Consider the following 21,711-nt stretch of genomic DNA (forward strand, 5'->3'; position numbering starts at 1 on the left):
GGGTGTGTTTCTTTCATGGCTGGTGGATATTTGGTTTAATGCAGAAAGTTGATAAATGGTTTTTCATGGGGCTGGAGAGATGGCTTAGAAGTTAAGAACATAGGCTTCTTTAGCACAGGACCTGAATTCAATTCCCAGGGCCATGTCAATGCCTTTTGCTTCGTTGGGTGAACTTGTGTATACACATACAGATATTAAACAAATCTTAAAAATTAAAATTATGTGTATTTACTTGTATGTACATGTGCACATGCATTTATAGCATGCCACACATATGGAGGTCAGAGGGTAATTTGTGAGAGTCAATTCTCCCCTTTCCTTCCTCTAGGTGGATTCTGTGGTGCTAAACCATGAAAGGCAGTCTTTGTTCTGGTGGAGTAAGTCTTGCTCGGGAGACGCTGTAGAAAAATCTATGAGGGACTGAACCATAAGCTATGCTCCTAGACACAAGCGTCTGACACCACTTCAACTCCTCAACTCCATAATTCTGTGAATGTCAGTCACACAGACAATGTCCCAAGCTCCTGGTATTCTGGCTACAGCCAGGTAAGCTCCTCCCCACAGTTATGTGTTACTATAAAAGGGGCTGCTTAGCACCTCCTCTCTCTCTTAAGCTCTTGCTCTCTAATTGTCTCTTACCTCTTGTTCTCCTTCTCCCCTTTCCTTCACCCATCTCTCCACATGGTCATGGCTGCCCTCTACATTTCTTCCCTTATTTCTCTCTGTGTGTTTCTACAATAAACACCTTCAAACCATGGACCGTCTCTGCTAATGGAGATCCACCGTGTTAGAGCAATGGAATAGAGCAATAATGAGCCATGCATCTACCTCCCACTGGGAGGCCTTCCTGCACTCCAGCCATGGCCTCCAGACAACCCAAGCTGCCCACTGAGCTAGCAGCCTGAGCTAGCCAGACTCCCTCATCCCTGTGGTAACCTGCTAGAGCTCCCCCCCCCCTTCTTTCCCCTTCAGCTCCTGGGCCAGAGTCCATTCGAGGGTCTGTTCGCAGCTCTTCCAGGACATACAGTGGTCCAGGATGTCTGAAAGCAAGAACTATTCCTCTCCGGCCAGTGTGAGGCCCAGGGACCCCAAAACCGGCTCTCCTGTAGTACCCAGTGGTCTGCAGTGCCTGAGAGTCACAGATGAAACTGTGCCTTCCCCACCACCAGGATTGGGGCTGTGCCTTTGAGGGCAGTTCCATGGGGTCCCTCAGCAGTCTACCTGAGCTCTGGTGGGACTCAGGTCTCCCATCTCTTTATTTCCCAACACATGGTGCCCCACACTGGGGATTGAAGTCAGCTCATCAAGTCTGGTAGCAAGTGCCATTTCACTGGCCCAAACATATAATTTGTTCCTCTTAAAATAGCTTTTATTTTATATTGACTGACTATCTTTATTCCAGATCCTTCCTTTACAGGAATTTTGGGTGGGATGACAATATAGCTCAGCAGCATAAGCACTTGTCTAGCACTGGTGAGACCCTGGGTCCTATCTCTACAACTCTCTAGAACCTCACAAGTTCTTGCTTTTGTCCTCAACATAGTTTTGATTTGTTCTTGGAGCCAGGCTAAATTTTTGAGGAGAGGAAAACCGCTAGGAATGACTCTAGCACTGATCTGTGAACTCCTAGGACTGTGCCATTCCTCTTCTCTTAACAAGAGGCAGAAAGTTTTTCTTACTAGTTTCTATAATCTTCCTTTCATCAAAATGTGTAAAGGCATAGAGCATAACTGCTCAGTTGATCAGTTTTAAGAGATGTGGCAAAGTGCCTTTGTTTTCTAAAACAAAACAAAACAAAAAACAAAAACAAAACAAAACAAAACAAAAAGGTAGTCTGGGCTATGGAGTAAAAGTCTTCCATGCAATATACAAACAAACAAATACAAGGATTCAAAGTCTCATAGAAATACATTGGGGTTGGCTTGAGGGTCTTTTCCTTTCCAAAAATCTCATTTCTAGACCAACACGAAAAGTTTCTGTAAAGAAGAGTTCATCCAAGTGAGGTGGTGGTATCTGCTTTAAACCTCATCACATGGGAGATAGAGGCATGTGGGTCTCTGTGTATTCAAAGACAACATAGTCTACATAGTGGGTTCCAGATGAGTTAGAACAACATAGTAAGATGCCGTCTCAAAAACAACAAAACCCTAAAATAAAACAAGAACAAAAATGAGAGTACAATATATACCAGAATTCTGAGAGCTTTATCAGAATGGTTAACCTTTTCTTACACATCTGACAAGTAGAATTCAGACTGCACTGCAGGAAATGTCACCTTTTAGTTGCAGGGTTTTAAGGCTGAGCAAGCAACAGTCAAAAGTTCTTTCCAGTTCATGCCAGATAATGTTGCCAATGACCCTCCAGGTAGCAGTGATGGCATCTATTTGTGTATTTTGGCCAATAGATAGCTATGAACAAGAGATTTGAAACTGAAAGATGAAAACCAGACCAAGAATGAGCACATAAAAGAGTATCTATATCTGGGATTGGGTAACAGCACCAACTTGTCCAGCCTCTGTGAGGAGATGATGCCCTTCTAAAGATATGAATGTCAGGTTTCTTTTAGTTCTGGTTTAGGGTCTACTGTAGTATCATTTCTATACATATCATCTCATTTGACTCATAGAAATCTTGAGTCACTGATGATCATATGGTTTCTGTGACATTCAATTATATGATGATTTAATAAGATATGATACAATGGATATTAAATAAACTTAAACAACATTGTTTTCCTTTTTTACTAAGCACATCCCTAGAACATTTACTGCATTCTTAATGAAAATCATTTTCAATAATGGTTTGGGGCCACAATATTTTTAAACATCTAAGTATTTAGCCCTTAATATATAAAAATAGGAATATGTGGTATACTATTAGTACCTAGTCTATAAAAGAAAATCCCCCAGTGTGCAATATTGGCAGTTTAATTTAGTCATTTTTATGCATGATTTTTAATTGGAAAATTAATAAGAAGTTGACTTTTTTCTTACATCAAGAAACAGACCAAAGCTGATATTAAACTATTAGTTTATACTTTTAATAACTCTAGAAGAAATAAATATGTAAGCCAGAATAATATACCATTAACATCAAAACTCTTTGGAATCTCTTGGACTTGAGTTTGGAGCTGGGGAAGTGTACTAACCTCTTTCAATCCCAGCCTCTCATGTGTGAAATAGAAGTAGCACTAATATCCATAAAGAAAATTGTCATCAGGGGAAATAATATCAGCCAAGCATTTAGCATGACAACTATTCACTAAATTATTGTTGTTACTAATGGGAATACAACATATAGCCATTTTGGAGGGAAGGATTTAAAACAATTTAAAGAAATAATAAAAATATCAAAAAGTAAACTTATGACAAATGTAGCTTTTTTCTAAGTAGACAAGTAGTAGGATTTTCAAAAATCCAAATATATGTTGGGTAGAAAGAAAATATATTATGAAAAGCATTTGCTTGGTTTGGTTTGGAGTAGCTCAGGGCTAGAGCATTTGCTTAGCACATGTACATAGTTTTCATCCCTATCATTAACAAAAGTGTTTACAGAGATATTACTATACAATGCTAGCAGTAAGGATAATGAAAAGCACGTTTAAAACTAAACTGTTGTTATTGTTGTCTGTTTGTTTTTTGAGACAGGGACTCTGTATATAGCCTTGGCTGTCCAGGAACTCACTCTGTAGACCTACCTGTCCTGGAACTCAGAGGTCCACCTGCCTCTATCTCCTTCCTCTGCTGGGATTAAAGGCATGTGTCACTACCACTAGGCCACAAACTAAGTCTTATTACAAATATTCATTGACAGATAAGACTGAGTCTGAGGTCAGAGTGCAGAGGCTTAAGATGCTAAAAAGTCATAGAGCAAGATCCTGTTTTGATTTGTACACAAAAACTTTGCACATAGATCTGTCTTTAATGTTTTCAGAAGCTGTTCAGAAACTCATTTAGGATATTGAGTTTCCTGGATATTATTAAACATTTTACTCCTATATTTAAGCCTCATGTGAGAAGAGTATGGAGCTGAAATTAAGAGGACTTTCTTCTTGATTTTAAAGAGCAGAATTTAGAAATCTCTGGGAAATTTGACAGGAGCCACATACACTTTTTGGTTCCCAATAGATTTGTGCTCAGCTAATTTAGTCTTAGGAGAGATGTATATAGAACTCTTGAAATTACCCAGCTCCTCAACACAAAGAATGCTTCCTGGTTTTTGTTTCTTGTGTTGTCTATTTTGTGTCTCAAAAATTGACTTTTTTTTTTTTGCCATGTGAGTATGCAATTCTTTTCTTGGATTAGAGAGAAATGCTTTTACTCATGTGGTTTGGAAAGGCTTCCTTTCCTGGTTGTTTTCAGAGTGGGAGGCACTCCAGTCTGAAGGTCAGAGAAGTCATGACACATTATGGCAAGCTCATCATCTCCTTACTTCACAGTGATTTCAGAAGAGCATGATGTAGTCAGCAATGTAAGTCTTGGTCATGATGTTCAGTGGCAGAACATTTGGGTTTCCCTACAGGTGGAATCAGTAGGAAGTGAGTCATTAGTCATTGCATTTTTTGGAAAAGTAAGAAGAGAAAAAGTTTAGAGTGAAATTGAATACAGGCTTATAATTCACTTCTGTCATCCACAAGGGAGGATGATGTTCTGCATTAAGCTTGTTCACCAAAAAGGCTTACAAGAGCACGATTCTTATGCTAAGTGCCAATTAAGAGAGAATAGAAAGAGAACACATGGTTCTTGAAGACTTTATTGGATACTATTTATGTTAGGAATGTGTAAAAGATACACTGTGCAAACACATCTTTTTTGTATGACTAAAGATTCTGATGGAGAAGTGCATAGAGACAGTGGTGGTAATGGGCAATGTGGAGAGCTAAGTAGTTAAGGAATGGGAAAAGGACACAGGAAATAATGAGTACTCTTAATGGGTCAGGAGGAAAGGAATAGAAATCACCTTACCTGAGAAACTGAGCTCCACTTCACTGGTTTGCACAAAGGCAGACAGATAGTTTAATTCACCATGGGTTTGCTGGTTCAAGATTCCCATTCAACAAATTCCCCAAGTGAAAATGATTCCAAAAGTTAGAATCCGAGTGACAGACAAGACCCTTCGAATGCTATTGTGTTTACTAATGGGAAACCCTTTGCAAAGTCAAACTCTGACTAGGGGTTGTATTTCAAAAGACCAAAACTGTCTCAATACAAAAATCTACTTCTTTTGAAGGTAAAAAATTCTTTGAACTGAGTGATTCAGTGTTCAAGATTTCTACATCAGAAATGCAGATTTATGAGGAGAAACAATTCAGTGATGTGTTAATTTGATTTTTAGCTTGTTCAATGTTTCGGATTAAAGCTTGTTTTCAAATCTAAAGAACTAACAGGACAAACAGGAGCTAAAACGTTAGGCATTTGAAATTAAGGGCCTTTCCTTATTTCCAATAAACCTTTCTGAAGAGTGTTTTTCAAGTAGGTCAGTCATGGCTTAGCCTCAGATACCTGTAGTTGTTGCCTGTTGGAGAATAGTGGTGAGAGCTTACGTTCCAAGATGTCATGACTATTCATATTTTCTATGATAATATGATTCTAGCTCATACAACATTCCTAGATTTCATAGTCTGGAGAAAAGTTGACAGCTTGGGACGTCTACCAAATCACGAGAATGAAGAGAGAGGAGTATGGGTGTTGGAGAGAAGGGTTTCCATTAATCTGTGTTATCAAAATAGAAAGTCTGGCCCCTTCCTCCTTTTACAACTATGTATAGGAAATCTGGAAATTTCTCATTTTACTTACCGAGTCACTTTTAGGAGTAGAAATGGGTTTAAAAAATCACAAGGCTTTTCCCTCCACATTCTCCTCTTCTCTTTTCCCCAGTCTTCCCAGGAACAGCCGTTTAGTTGAGGGTCCCTTGTATATGTGCCCAGGCTCCTTGCTGTATCTTAGTCCAAACTGCCACATGTATTCCTAAATTAACAAATGTATATGGCTGGCTTTGGCCTCCTATCCAGTCTTTGCTGGCATACCAGTTACTGTGGACAGTATTGGGTGAAAAGCTCTCTTGCCTGCTCTTTGCCTGATGGTTGTGTACTTCACATAGGTTCAAAACTCAAAACTCAAAAGCCTCCTAGATACAGCAGCTTTAAGGTTGCACTGAAGCATCCCTGAAATTAATGGCAAATATTCACTCTTGTGAGTAGTTAGGAAGCCAGTTGTTGGTCTTTGAACCAATGCAGAAAGGGCTCAGTGGATGACTTTGACCAAGTGGGATGCAGTTCCAAACCCACACAGCTCTCAAGACCTCAACCCACATAGGTTTCTAATTTTTCTTTTCCACAACTTTCCTCAGTTTCCAACAACCAAGGGTTCAGCCTTCTTTCCTCCCCTCAATATTTTTGATTAGGGACTCAGTCCAGAACTCTCGATAGAAATGCTTCCCTGATCTCCAGACGCCAAGCACACCTAATTAAAGATGGCCATTGGCCATGAAAATATCTGTGAAATGAGCCTGTATGGGATCAAGGATTTTTAGCACTCTAGGCAGGGCTAGGTGGATTTCAGAAAGTGCCAAGAAAGACAAGGTCTCTGGAGTTTAATCACCAATAACCTCAAATTCTCTACTGAGTTTTTCACTCTACTGAATGAGATTGACTTCAAGCTGTATGATTTTGGGGTACCCAGGTCCAGGGAGTGAGAGTGTCAACAACCCCCACACTCCATTAAACTGGAAGCAAGCCAGTGCTCTTGAAGGTTTGCTCACTTTCCTTTCTTTCTTTCTTTCTTTCTTTCTTTCTTTCTTTCTTTCTTTCTTTCTTTCTTTCTTTCTTTCTTTCTTTCTCTCTTAGTGTTCACCACCACTCCTAGTTACATTTATTTCTTGCTTACTTTTCTTGCTTGTAGGTTTTGCCTGTAACAGAGCTTGAAGTCAACCAAACTCCCCACATGGTGGCTCTCTTGACTAAAAAGTTGGTCATTGAATTGTGAATTTTAAATGCGTAGTCTTGGAGATATTAAAATGTTTTTCCAGATGGAACTCATTTCAGAATTCAAGTGGGAGGCAAAAGTGGGAATTTTAATGGACTTCACCTTTGACTCAAAAGTCAGGAGAACCACTGTGGGCAATAGTTTTGGACAAGTTTGTTATGAAAAGCAGTTCTGCTGGATTATCTTTCCTGTTCACTGCAGGCTCTTTGTGTGAGGGCCAGGAAAGGTGGCCACTGAATATATAGTTCAGGAATGTAGACACCCCAACCTACAGTAGCAGACAGATATAATACAACACAAGAGAAACATCCCCTGTGTAGAAGTAGCTTGTGACAGCATTCAATCTAAAGCTAGGAGGAAACTAAGAGGAGACAGGCAGCTTTGGATCACTCAAAGTCAGGAAATAAGGACAATTTTTGATTATTGGAGAAAGTATTAAACCTCAAATAAAGGTAGTAATAACATTAAAAGTGAGAAATACTGTGGCTCGGAAAAAGTACTCAGAACTAACAGCTTATTTAAACACTTATTTAAACCCAAATCACAGTATAGAAAGCACTTATACTTAATTGTAATTTCCTGTGTGTGTGTGTGTGTGTGTGTGTGTGTGTGTGTGTGTGCATAAGATTCAAATAGTGAAAGAGCACACTAATGGTTATTGATGCTTCTATTTTCCCAAGAAAAGAAAGGTTCTCAAGACTTCCCAGTGAACCAGAAATTTGTGAATCTTTTGAAATTACTAAGGTGCTTAGAAAGTCCCCAGTGAATGTGATCTTTCCTTATTGCTTTCTTCTTTTCATTTTATTTTTATTTAAGAATATTAACTATCCCCAGGGAAGAGTTCCTGGTAGCAACCTTCATCAAGACAACTTGTGCAGGGAATCCTGCTTCATTCCCACTCTGTATTTCCCTAAACAGAATTCAACATGTAAGAAAAATTCAAGAGACACACATCTTGCCCTCACACTCTTAAATTTTCAATTCTTGCAGAAAACACAGTGCCATGGTTTCAATTTTTAAAACCAGTAAGAGCCACAGAGAGTGTGAAAGTGTGCAGACAGGGAAGGTAAAGATCCATCCGAATACCAGGACTAACTCAGAAGAAAAAGCTTTGCACTGAGGCAAAGATTAAGAAGGTTCCGAGCACTGGGACATTCGTGGACACAGAATCCAAGGGAAGATTAATATGAACAGCGGGGTGATTTAGACAATGAACTGCCACAGTAAGAGCACCACTGCCAAAGATTCAAATTTAGAGGCTGTGGTGAAAATTAAACCAGTGGCAAATTTCAAAATGTATAGCATCTGCGCCCAAGTCGTTCAGCACCACGAGCCTGGACAGCACCACAGGCTCTGCTCCTAGTCTCATCCATCAATCTGTTCAGAGAAAGACTGTCAACGCAGCCAGACTCATTAGATATTTACTGAAAATCCTCTAAGATTTTCCTTTAAAACACAAAACGACTTCTACAGTTAGTAGCCTATCTGGAAAAGCATATGCAAGGAATTAGGAGATCTAAATTAAAATTATTATAGGAGATCTTGATGGTGCTTTAAGTCTAGAGATCAGAGTTCTCATTGGTGGGGGTTAAGTGAAAAGTAAGAAGAAGCAGGGACTCAATAAAAACATGACTTCACCATCCTCTAAATTCTACGAGTTCTTTACTTGTCTTTGAGAAATCAGTGAAATCGAAAACCATCAAAATAATTGGACTTCTTAAAAATTGGATTGTGTGAGTGAAAGGTGTTTATCAGAAGTCGATGACTCCGGATCTTATCATCCTGGAGGACAGCACAGAATAGTTAATATGTTCCTTGAGGGACTAGGATGCTGACGTCTTTTACTGATACCGGATCATTACGTGACTGGGGGAGAAAAAAAAGGAAGTCATATCATGAATAAAAATCGGAGTGCAACAGTGCAACCAAAATATTCTGTACTTGAAGGCAGACAGATGTTGACAAAGAGGTGTCTCCTGAAACCACGTTCGGACAGCTTATTTTGTTAACTGCATATATAAATAGGAGCAGAAGGCCAGTCACCTCTGTCAGCAGCAGAAGAAGCAGCATCTTCAGACGCAGCCTGAGACCTCAGAGCAGAGAAGGTGCCTCCGACTCCCGACTCCCGACTTCCGTCTTCTGTGGGAAGATCTTCTCCCACAGAGGCCATCTTCCCTTTCCCCCCTGACTTTCCCTCTTTTCTTACCCATTAGCTTCTTCTCCCGGTGGACTTAAGTCCACTCTGCTCCCCCTCCCTTTGGCTGCTCGCCTACTCTCTCTTCTACATCTCTCTCCTCGCCCACTTCCTTCGGTGTCACGCTCCCTCCTAGTTTTGTGCGTCTACAAAGTTTTGAGCGGAATTTTAGCCTCGGCAAACAAGTCTCCCCAGCTCCTTCAGCTATTTCCCGCGGCTTCTCTCCAGACACCAGCTCCAGACAGTGACTGATGCTTCTCGGGTTGTGATTCCAGCGCAGAAACTCGAAGGAGCCTTTGCCCGCCGTCCTACTTAGTCAACCCTTTCCTAGCCACCGTAAGAGTCTAATAATAAGGTGTGTGTGTGTGTGTGTGTGTGTGTGTGTGTGTGTGTGTGTGTGTGTTGGGATTCTTAGCATACTATCCGATTGATTGACTACAGGCTCCCTCCCTGCGCTGCCAGCAGCATCAGTGTATGAGTTAGCTTTCTTTAGTTCAAGGTCTGGCTAGTTACTGGGTCCTGGGCACACACAAAGCTATTTTTTCGAACTATATCAAGAGAGAAGTAGCTGGATGCCCCGGCGTGGCTAACTGGTGTTTAACACAGCGAGACACAGTTTCACTGGCTCCCCAGCTCCCAGGAGTTTCTTGGGGTTAGAAGGTAGAAAGCCAGGAGCAATCTCACTCACTGCGTGTCCTCTTTCCTCTCCTGCGCAGAATGACCATGTGTAGCGGAGCAAGGCTGGCCCTGCTGGTGTATGGGATAATAATGCATAGCAGTGTCTCCTGTTCACCTGCCGCCGGACTCAGCTTCCCTGGGATCAGGTAAGTGCTTCCCTAATATAAGTTAGGTCTTCCCTTCGCCAGACACCCACTTTGGTCACCTCCCTGCAGATCTGGATGTCAGGATCCTAAGCATCGCTTCCTGCGCGCCCAGGCATTTCTACAGCTTTTGGTTAGGTGGACCCCTTTGGGTCCCTAGCTAAGCCTGTGGATCAGAGAGGCTCTAGTACAGCCAGACTCCCTCCTTACTCACCAGTGGAGCCCAGGGACTCAGGTAAAGAGAGTGAGTTTCCTATCTTTGTAGAAATCTTCCCTCTGAAGGCGGCAGGGTGCGTCCCCTCTTCCGGCTTAGCTTTTCTTTTCTTTTCTTTTCTTTTTTCTTTTTCTTTTTTTCTTTTCTTTTTTTTTTCTTTTCTTTTTTAACCTATTCTTTGAGTAAGTTGGCAAACTTCAGTTCCCAGATCAAAGCCCAGGGCGGGGGCAAGAGTGAAGCTCTCCCCACTTTGCTTCATTACTGCCTAGTCTGGACTATTGGGGCGGGGTCTCTCACTCCTATGTCCTTCCTGTTGTCTCCTTGGAATTCTTTCCCACTGGAAGAGCTTTCTTTAAATTATGCCCGGTTTCAACTGGAGTTGGAGCCCTACAATTCCTTGGGGTGGGGGTGTTGGCCAGACACGGTTAAGGAAAATCTATTTGAGAGACCTTAATAGCACAAGAAAGAGAAAGCGAAGGAGGGAGAAGAAGCGAATGCAAAGGAGGGAGAGAATGCCAGCAGGCAGGAGAGGTTGGGAGGACAGCCTAGCTTAATTGAGGATGCAGAAAACCTGGCTTTTGTCTTGGCTTCCGATTCTAATAGTGAGACGCTGCCTAGGTTCCCTATCGCAGCTCCAGAAACCCTCACCCGTATGCGGGACAGTGGAAATGTGTGGGGCCGAGCGGCGTGTGTGCGGTCTGGCACTCACGGCAGCAAGCCAGGAGAGCGCTGCTGCGTTGAGCTGACTCTTGGAGCCCCGCCCAAGACCTCTGCCTTAGGGGTATCTGACCATTGATGTTTTGTCAGACAGAAATCCTAGCTTCTGTAACAGGATTCCAGCATGTGGGCGCAGGGCAAAGCAGGGGTGGCCAGGAAGTCTGGGACCGGGGCTGGGGTATCTTCGGGGAATGGGGGAGGGAGGCTGGTTATCTCGGTGCGGAGGAGCTCATCTGGCCTTTCCTGGGAGGGCAAAAAGGCAAGCAAGAGCCCAGCCCAAGAACGATTGAATCTTGACTAATGAATGTTAATTGTCCCGATTGCATTCTGAGTACTCCTGGAGCCCAAAGCCACCCGACTTTGCATTTTCGTCCTCTTCTGCCTGTCTTTTGTCCCAGAGATGCGATATGTGAGGAGACGGTGAGGTCGCTGGACACCTATGGAATGTTAGTCCAAGTCCACCCTTTTCCTTGCTCTTTGAGGTTGAGATGAAATCCAGCCTCCCCGCCATTGCTAACAGATAGCAGGAACTCTTTGTTTAATTGACTCGAAAGCTCTTCTTTCACCTCCAGCTATTCTCAAAGTTCCGTGTGCCTAGCACTTTTCCTGGGTGATAGGCTCTGGAGCGCTCTGCCACACCACAGTATGAACCAAACTAGCTAAGTTTAGGGACATCTATTATTCATGTTCCTAGCAGATTCTCTCCAGCCTAAAATAGATGCTGGAGGTTCTCCGTGACCTACATCTGTGCAGGGAAGGGCTCCCCTGGGCTCGGCGGCTCGGATGGGGGTGGCTGCTGATGGAGTTGTCCTCCTGCATCCAATCTATCCACTCATTCCTTCTATTCTTCCCTGGGTCTCCCCATCTCCGATTCATATCATTTCTTAGGATCTTTGTCATGAGAGCTAAATTCTACTTAGGGAAGACTGGGGAGTCAGGTGAGGGAGAAAGCGGATGTTTTCTTTGGCCAGGTGTTGGGGTCTACACGATTGTCCAGTGGCCCTGGCGGAGATAGTTTTTTCTCCTGAGGAGATGTGAGCGATTTTCCCTGCGGTCCTTCCAGTAGGAACTGCTGCTGGGTGTAGTTCCCTTACCTTGTCCCCGGGACCGTTCTGGAAGTAAGGGCAGTTCTCCATGGGAGACCATAACGAAAAAGGAAAATCAACTGGACCTTCTTGGGACTTGGCAGAACTAAGAAGTGACTTTTAATGACCCTCCTTTTGGCTATCCCGCAGACCAGAAGACGAGGCTTACGACCAGGACGGAAACCCGCTGCAAGACTTCTATGACTGGGACCCTCCCGGCGTGGGGAGCCCCGCCTCCGCGCTGCGTGACGCTTACGCCCTTTACTACCCAGCGGACAGGAGGTACAATCCGCCCGGCTTCCGCCTGTGGCTTGGGCCTAACCTGGCAGAAGGGACCGGGTAGGGGTTCTAAAAGTAGGGCCTTTTCTGTTAAAAAAAAAAAGGGTCCTTAAGCCCCCCTTCCCCTGAGAGCTACAGAAAATTAGCAGGCAGATCCCTGTGGAGCCCAAGCCCCACCACGGGACTGAAAGCTCCGAGGCCAGGGAGGTGTCAGTGAGTGTGTGACTCTCTAGTTGGGGAGCTTTTAGGCCAAGCTAAATACCACCTTCGATTCACCCCTGGGGAACTTCCCTAAGTTACTCCCAGGTCCCGTGTCACTAGCGGCTGTTGGGTCATCCTCCTGAAAAACCCAACAGTGGGAGCCTTGGCTAGCATTTGAAGGGCTGAGGGAGTGAGTGACCCACATCTCATTCTTTGTTTCCCCATTAGAGATGTCGCCCACGAAATCCTTAACGAAGCCTATCGAAAAGTCTTGGACCAGCTGTCCGCCAGGAAGTACCTGCAGTCGGTCGTGGCCAGGGGCGCGGGGTAAGAGTTTGTGAAAGAGTTAATCTTCGAATGATACACACGCCGTGGTGGGTGCCCGTGTAGAATCCGCATGGGGAGAGCAGGGTAGCTTTTACGTTTATGCGCGCCCACGCGCCTGAGGGTGTGTCTGCGTCCTGGCAACGAGGTGGATACTACAAGCCTTGGGCGGAGTTCTAAAAACTGGGCGTTTAAATTTGTCCTAAGAGCCAGAGAGAAGGTGAAAGAGAAAGAGGGTAGGAAAATTGGGGGTTGGAGTCTTGTTCAATGAGACCAAGTCAAATCAGGTAACCTCCTTTCCAGATTCGTGGGAGGGTTTATCATAATTGAGGGGAGGAGCACTAGGTTTACTATAAAGCCAAACCGAAGGAACAAAGTCACCAAATTTGTATACTTAAAAAACATATATGTAATATATGATATACATATATATGTATGATCTCAGGCCAGACAAGCCTGAGCTAAGGTCTTGCGTGAAGTCTGTGTCAGCAGAAGGCAACATTTTAATAAAGCCCAAGGGGAAGCTGATTACATTTTAACTATGAATAATTCATGCGGTGAAAAATATTGCCTGCAGCCTGTCGCCTTATATCACTATCACGTTTTTCAACTTAACATGCGCAAAGAGAGAAGCGTGCCCATGTTTGCCTAGATTTGAGTAATCGATGATCTGGTAGGAGCCCACAGGCCTTTTAGGGACCCTTGTATGTCGGGTAGTGCAAAGGCACAAGTCCGGACAATTTAGCTAGAGTCGTGGATAGTGTAATCTTGAGAAGCAAAGTTTAGAGAAAAGCTTGAAGAGAACTGATTCTTCGAACGCCTGGAGTGCTTCAGAAAGATCTAGAAAAATATGAAAGATCTAGTGCCAGGAAACTGTGAGTGGGAAGGAGGGACTCTGGGGTCTCAGTCACAGTATTCCTGCCAGCGGGTGAGGAGCAAAGGAGGGCTGCCCAGTGGTGTTAGGAATCCTGCCTGCTCCTAGCGGGCTCCCGCATGGGGGTGGGGTCCACTTGTTTTCCCTCTGCGACTCAATGTGTCTCCCGCCCCGCCCCCACTCTCCGCCTCCTCTCCTTGCAGGGAGAACCTAGGCGGCAGCGCGGTGGACGACCCGGCGCCCCTTACCAAACGCCACTCGGACGGCATCTTCACAGATAGCTACAGCCGCTACCGAAAACAAATGGCTGTCAAGAAATACTTGGCGGCCGTGCTAGGGAAAAGGTATAAACAGAGGGTTAAAAACAAAGGACGCCGAATAGCGTACTTGTAGCGATGAGTTGCCGGCTACCTTGTGTATAAAATGAAAAGTCGTTTTCCAAATTGACTGACCAGTCATCACTCGTGTTCTTTCCAAACATGTATTTATGTATCAAGTAAAGCCATTAAATGACTATTTTGATAATAATATTGTTTTTCTTTTTATGAAGCACTAGAGAATGCACAGATATACTTTGTGGACCAATTATTGATATATATTATAAGTACATATATTAAGAATATATATAAGTATAACAGAGAGCAATTCATAAGGGTGCACAAGGATTGAAAATTCGCCTGAGCTGTTTATGTTTTTATATAAAGTAAATAGAGAAAATAGACAACCATTGTTTTGAATATTACTCCTATTTTTGTAAACTGGAATTAAAGGATAGTATTTTTATCCACAACGGTCTTGAAGATACCAATAATGGCCATTTGTACAAAACACAATGATGCCCTGCTCCAGGGGAATTCTGAGGTAATGACTTGGGGAATTGCTGAAGGGCTTTCTTTCCCTGTGAGTCTCTGGGGCAGGCTGCTTGAACCCCAGCCTAACTAACTCAAGTGGGCATTGTCCTACTGGTTGCAGGGCAATTCCAACACTTTCAGTTTCTTTGATTATGTGTATTTGTCTCTCCTCAGACTCTCAGCCCAGAAGGAAATTCTAATTAAACAACAGCTCGGTCCAAATTGTGCTTCTCCCCAGAATTCATGTCATTCCCTTGTAGAAGAATTGAGGGACTGTACAGAAGAGACAGGCTTGGAGAGCGAGCTCTCTTTTCTGTACTTCCTGATTCTTCAGGGAACAGACTATCCTAAGGCTAGGGCAATTGGAACAAAGTGAAAGATACATAGGGGATTGGTAAAGGCAGAGCATGGGGATTTGAGATTTGAGAGTTGCCTCAGGTCTGAGAATCTGGGGGCAAGTCTAGCTCCTCAGTAGGCTCCACTGCCTGGCAGATCAGGCTCTGGTGTTGGAATGAATACAAAGTACAATGTGTTTTTCTCCAGTGCTGTTCATGCTTTTCATGTTGTGAAATGGCCAGGACCCTCCCCTTTGAACACTGCTCTGCAGAAGCCACCTCTGTTCTTTGTGGTTTTTCTGGAGACCCTCCTTCCTACCCTTGCCCTCGTGCATTGTTTTAGAATCATTTGCCATTTTCCACTCACTTATCTTAAATTTGTGAATGCTAGTTAATTTTTGTTGTTGTTTGATGCAAGCAGTTACTGTGAAGTTTAGGAACCCCTGTGTAGCTACCACAGAGTAATTATGCACTAAATATGAACCTTTTGTTTCTTGTTTATTGAGTTTGTAGGTAAAATGTATTTTTCTATATTATGGCTTATTGCTTAGTAAAATTTATTTCATAAAACCAATCTTTGTCATATTAGAATGTGTAGTGTTCCAATGCTGCTCAGTTTGACTGATAAATCATTTAAACCCCATCTTTATATGTATGAGTACTATCTTATATTTGTTCTCAAGAGTGATGGAAGGAGGATCCCACACCCCACCCTTGTATCCTGTCTTGGCTAAAAAAAGCATGTCTGTTTCTTGTCAATTTCTTTATAAACAAAAGAACCTTCACCTACTAACCAGATCAAGCAGCAACAAACCAGCCAGTCTCCCAAATTTTAGGCACAAATTAAAAACAAAACAAAACAAAAAAACAACAAAAAACAAAACAAAACAAAACAAAAAACCACATTAGTTTGTAAAGTTTAAAGGACTTTTCCTTTTTCCTGTACAGATTTGATTAGTATGAAGTCAGGCATCTAAGAAAACAACTGTATTTGCATTCCCAGGTGGGTGGAAGGATGCTGCTGCAGATCATATTGCAAACAGAGAAAGCAAGCAGACACTCGAGATTTCAGCCTGTGTCCAGCTACAGGATCAATCTTTAACTCTGCAGTCTCCTCAGGCATTGTGACCCGGGATGCAGTTTGCAGCTTTAGTGCCTTTCTTTGCCTTTTAAATCGCCACGAATCACAGATGGCTATTTAGTGGCCCTACAATGCTGCAACACATCGGCTTGCGTTTTAGTCTTAGTTATTTGGTTTTTGGGTAATTGTTTGTGTCAGCTGTTAGTGGTGAAACTGGGCTCTAGTGAACCTTTTATTTATGAAGTCTAACAGTGTTCACGTGGCTAGTGGCAAGCATTTTACAGTGATCACCCAATTTAATCTTTTGTATACTTTTTAGAAATGCCAAGAGCCTTACTAAACTGGAGCAGATTTATGATATAGTGATGATATAGGTAGATGTTAGATTTGAAGCTCTTATTTTGTGTGCAACTGATTATACAAACATATTAACCAAGCATTATTACACACATAATATCTATAACTAGGACTTTGATAACTGTTATATAAAGTGTGTAAAATTTGTATGAATAAATTTTTGTAAACAATCCAACTTGGTCTAATGTTTGGAGAAAAAAAAACATTCAGGAAATAATCACTTTAAAACCTTTTAAAGTATTATATTTTGTTAGCAGCCATAAGATTTTTTTTCATGTCTGGAATATATATCAACCTAATCATTCATGCACCTCATAACTGTACTCTAACATCTGCATGATGGGGAACTGGACTCAATTAAAACTTTAAAATAGCTGCTCAGATGGAGAAGACTAAGAAGACACTACGCCCATAAATAGACAAGGATGCTCGAACATTTGTAAGCTACATGGTTAGATTAGTATCTACCTGCTGGTGTGTACATACATGGCTTAGAAGGCTTAGTATTTAGAAAGTTACCAGACAATGGTGGTAGATCATATTGCAGTGTTAGGTATATTTACAAAGTAACTAAGTTTTTAAAAAGTACCTGTGTATTAACTAGGTAGGTTTGACAAAATTTTGTATAAAATGATTTAAATAATCAGTTTGGGAATTATAGGATGTGTTTAGAGACAAAGTTATTGATCACTAAAATGTTTTCAGTAGAAGGATCAAGGACATGATTAATCAAAGAGTTAGCAAAATGTACTTAGAAGCCTAAGGGAAACTCATAAGGTTATTTGTGGATGATATACATTATTAGTTTAAATTAGTAAAATTTGAAAATGAAAACTCCATGTATTTCCCAGTACACTTTTTGTTGTTCTTGTCCATTTCTAGGTTAAAAAATGCTTTGAGAATCGCTAACAATTATAGCCAGCCACATGGCAGAATGTAGATTAGTATACATGTGTTAAGTTACCAGTTAGGCCTAGGTATTTGTAAATATATTTTGAGTCTGAGTCATTATTCTGGGAGATTGGAGCTGGGAGGAAAATAGCACATTTCAAGTGTGCTCAATAAGTCAACAAATGTCACAATAGTATTTAAACACTAGTAAAACTTCAAAACATTATTTGTAAAGCATAGCTAACATTTAGAATTATGTATGAGGAGCCCAGATCTAGAAAGTAGATACATGTAGAAAATAAAAGAGTATAGTATAGTTATTTTTATATCAGATTTTATCCGATAAGAAGGTTTCTTTCCCCTGCATTTATAAATTTTTTTCCTGCTCTGTCACAGTGTAGTGAATGAAGAAAATGAAAAAAGAGAATGTTTTTGGTTGAGGACTTGTTAAAGAAATAAAGATAAACCCTAGACTTGGCTGACATCAAGTGAAGTTCTGATGTGTAATTTCACTTGTTGTATTTTTTAATATTGGATAGATTAAGTTACAGGCCTTATTAGGGAGACCTGAGAGAGTTGAGTTTTCAAGGGTCTAAAATATGTGCATTATTGTTTATTGCCTGCTAGTAACAGTGAGATTCAATAGAAAACACATTAAACACCTGAAATGGGCAGGCATGCTGGCCAAAGATTTTGGCTGACATCTAATTTTGCTTTTTCTATAACAATTATTATTTGGGAGTTCTTGTTAGTGATGAAAAGCATTTTAAATAAAATGCTACATTTATGTGTACTAAATTTGAGACCACTTAAATTTAGAATTTGATGACATACAAACAGATACATATATTAAAATTAGTTATTTTTCATATAAATAAGCATCAGATTATGCTCTTGTATACAGTAATTAATATAAAAAAGCCATATACTTTCCCCAGAATTGGCCTTTGGCTCTTGGACAAGTACACTATTTCCTTTAAGTCCTTTAAGACTACTAGTTAGCATTATTACATGAGTATTCTGGTTGTCCTCACCCCTTGACCCTCAAAGTTACAGTTAGTTCCAGAAGGAAAGTGATTTTCTAAATAGAGTCCCAGAACATTTAATCATGTGATTAGAAGATCAATGCTATACTAGAGAGCCTGGGTAGCTAGCTGGCTCTAATTATGGGGACCAAGAAGTCCGTTTTCAATTTTAAGGCTTTTAACCTTCTGAACTATTCACAAAATGACTTCACCTGGAAGCTTCACTGTGGCCTCAATCACACCTTCACACCTGTACAGCATCAGAAACCAGGACCAAGCTAGCAGTCTTTTCTTCTTCTCTTGTACCTAAAGAAGAAGCACACTCATTCCCCTTGCAGCTACTCCTGCCCCCTTGATCAGTTATAGCTTTGTTTTGTATTCTGTCCTTCTAATAAGCTGTTACTGAATGGCCACCACTGACACAGAGTTCAAGGTTCTTTGGGTTAATTTTCTGTTACAGTTTCCTTTGTGACCTCCTTTCACATGAGACTTTTCTTTTTATAATAACAACATATAGCTATAAAAATAGGTATATACATCAAACACTTACCACAACAAATCATATATTTATTTTAGAACAATTGTTTGCTATAAATATATTTTTACTATTTATAATAGATGAAAGGAAATTTTGCATACTAATGAGCTGGGTGGATTTCTTTTTACAAAAGGAATTGAATTTTGACTGAATATTTGATACTGCAGAATATTTCCGACCTTTAACAGAGTTGACAATTTATAGTCATTAATACTAAAATATTGTTTACATAAATATACATTATAAAATGTCAGAAGTATGTTTAAGGTCATTTCAGATATTTCTGGAAATTACTGAGTCAAAATTTATTTACTTATTTTTAAAAATAATTTGTTTAATTTTATTTTATGTGCATTGGTGTGAAAGTGTCAGATTCTCTGGAATTTGAGTTACAGACAGTTGTCAGCTGCTATGTGGGTGTTGGGAATTGAACTTGGGTCCTTTGGAAGGGCAGCTAATGCACTTAACCACTGAGCCATCACTCTAGCCCCTACTGGTATTTAAAAATGAAACTCAGGTCAACAACTTCACTAGTAAGTTTTAACATAGAAATCAATACAGTCCAAAGACTAATTTGGTACCTGTTGAGTCATACATAGGAAATACTAAAATTCTTTGTTTTCATAATTAAACTATTATGCTTGTAAAAAAAAACATTTTATGTATAGTAACAACACTGAGTTCATAGCATAAAATGATCTTGTGTCTGAGATGAGGTCTTTCAGGTAGTATTTATAGGCATTGTGTGGTCTGACAGTACATGCAATGCAAAGTATAAATGTTATGTGTTCAGAACAAAGGTTGTCCGTGAAGTCACGTGAAACACTTCTGATTCATTATGCATATGAGTTTGAATTACTATTTTTTAAAAAAACTTTTCACTGCTGTCAGATCTTTTACTGTCACATTCAGTTACATGACCCAATGTGACAGCCTATTTTTAGAAGGACAGTTTAACAGTCTTTGTAATGAGAATGTGTTTTTCTCCATTCCAGCAATCTCTCTTTGACTGGAATATCTCCTCTGTTCAATACCAATAATCTGTAAGGCCTAAGGACCCAAGTCCCCACTTATGGCGGTTTGAATATGCTTGGCCCAGGGAGTGGTACTACTAGGAGGTGTGACCTTGTTAGAGTAGGAGTGGCCTTGTTGAAGGAAGTGTGTCACTGTGGGAGTAGTTAAAGAGATCTTCCTCCTATCCTCCTGAGGATGCAGTCTTCTCTTAGTGGCCTTCAGATTACAGTGCAGAACTATCAGTTTCTTCTCCAGTACCATGCTTGTCCGGATGCTGCCATGCCTCCTACCATGTTGTTAGTGGACTGAACCTCTGAACCTGTAAGCCAGCCCCATTGTTATCCTTTGTAAGAGTTGCCTTGATCATGGTGTATCTTCAAAGCAATGGAAACCATAACTAAGGCTCCTTCCTTCCATTGTTCATCTTAATTTGCCCCTACCTCCCCTTTTGGCCTTAGACACAAAATCCCCTACCTCCACATCCAAGTAAGCATGTGGTACCTAATCAGACCCCAAGTTCTTCTTTTCTAAGAAGTTCCCATCAGCTTCCCAGACTTATTTTCATCTTCATTTAAGACCGTTTACTCCTGCACTATTTTGTGTCCTTTTTTTCTTTTTTGTTTTTGTTTTGTTTTGTTTTTGTTTTTGTTTTTTGAGACAGGGCTTCTCCGTATAGCCCTGGCAGTCCCGGAACTCATTCTGTAGACCAGGCTGGCCTTGAACTCAGAAATATGCCTGCCTCTGCCTCTCAAGTGCTGGGATTAAAGGCATGCGCCACCACTGACCAGCTGTGTCCTTTCTTTTTGATTTGGCACTTCTGATCCTTAGTGCACCCTGTCTGCCCTCCTCTTTAAAAAAGTATTTGATAAGTTCATGGCTTGTTCCTAGCTAGACAGTCTCTTGGAGTATATATGGGTGGTATGTTGTATTTTGCTGCCTTTCAAGAGGTCATCTGGTATCCTTCTGGGGACATAGACAAGAAATACATTTTCTTGAATGAATAACTTAATGTAAAAACTTGAAGAATTCTCCATGGCATTTCTTTCTAATTCTAAAAGTTAAGCTGAAAAGTATATTTACGAAGTAAAATTAGCTTATTAATTTGGTATCCATCAGAATTCTGATTCAATCTACCTTTAGGAAAAGCTACAAGGGAAGAGGCAAATGAATTAGGTATTTTTCTGCTATAGGATAAAATGATCTTTATATTAACTTAGAGGCAAAAGGCTGAAATAGGCTCAAGCCACATAGACTTTTATTTTATCATTCTGATAAAGAAAAGGATTGCATTTTCACACTGAAGCAGATTCCCCCAATGCCACAAGATAGTAATACTTTCCTCACCTAGAATAAAGGAAAAGAGATATCTTGAGATGCAGACAGGACTATTCTCAAATTAATAGTTAGCACAGTAGTTATCTATGCCTGCCAGAGAAACTTCCCTGTTAACTTGAATGCAATTTAAAACATGACTTGGTCAAGAGGAAGATGGAAATTATCGAACAATATATATATTTCCTTTACATTTTTTTCTACCAACAGTTTAAGCATTCTAGGAGGTGACACCATCTGGCTTAAGTTATATCCTTGCTGAGTGTTACAGAACTCTAACTCAGAGATATTCCATGTGCAGCATGGTCCCTTTTTGCTAAGATACTTTGATTTTTGCTTGGTTAACATCTCCTTCATGCAGGACAGGGCATGGGTTTCTAGAATGTTAACTGACTTCTAGACACAGTCAATCAGGATAATTGTATTCCCTACTAACAAGTCATACCTTGTTATTTAACATAGTGGAATTAGAGAAGACTTTTTTCCCTCTATTTTTCCAGTCACTGTTAGAGTGTTCAAATGCCTCATCAATGCAGTTGCCTACATGTACACTGGAAACTCCCTACCCAGTGTAGTCCTAAATGAAATCATTACT

The 21,711-nt window shown here is 41.0% G+C and overlaps 1 protein-coding gene across 2 annotated transcripts; it reads left to right on the plus strand.

Moving 5' to 3' along the window:
* Positions 1-8,902: 8,902 nt before the first annotated feature.
* Adcyap1 (adenylate cyclase activating polypeptide 1) lies at positions 8,903-16,484 on the plus strand. 2 transcript variants are annotated; one of them, XM_029531160.1, is made up of 5 exons: positions 8,903-9,532; positions 9,894-10,001; positions 12,165-12,296; positions 12,723-12,821; positions 13,896-16,484. In XM_029531160.1, the coding sequence occupies exons 2-5, from the start codon at positions 9,895-9,897 to the stop codon at positions 14,083-14,085; spliced, it is 528 nt and encodes a 175-aa protein (XP_029387020.1). In that variant the 5' UTR covers positions 8,903-9,532; position 9,894; the 3' UTR covers positions 14,086-16,484. The 2 variants fall into 2 exon arrangements, with proteins under 2 accessions (XP_029387020.1, XP_029387019.1); XM_029531159.1 differs by having other exon boundaries at positions 8,903-9,513; positions 13,896-15,448.
* Positions 16,485-21,711: the final 5,227 nt, after the last annotated feature.

Source organism: Mus pahari, chromosome 18, assembly GCF_900095145.1.
Source record: "Mus pahari chromosome 18, PAHARI_EIJ_v1.1, whole genome shotgun sequence".
NCBI classification, from domain to species: domain Eukaryota; kingdom Metazoa; phylum Chordata; class Mammalia; order Rodentia; family Muridae; genus Mus; species Mus pahari.

What these genes read in the sequence shown, in the direction of transcription:
- Adcyap1 (XM_029531160.1), top strand. Translation starts at nt 9,895, where the DNA reads ATGACCATGTGTAGCGGAGCAAGGCTGGCCCTGCTGGTGTATGGGATA. An exon ending in CTCAGCTTCCCTGGGATCAG is followed by an intron (nt 10,002 to 12,164) that starts GTAAGTGCTTCC and finishes GCTATCCCGCAG; the next exon opens with ACCAGAAGACGAGGCTTACG. An exon ending in GTCGTGGCCAGGGGCGCGGG is followed by an intron (nt 12,822 to 13,895) that starts GTAAGAGTTTGT and finishes CTCTCCTTGCAG; the next exon opens with GGAGAACCTAGGCGGCAGCG.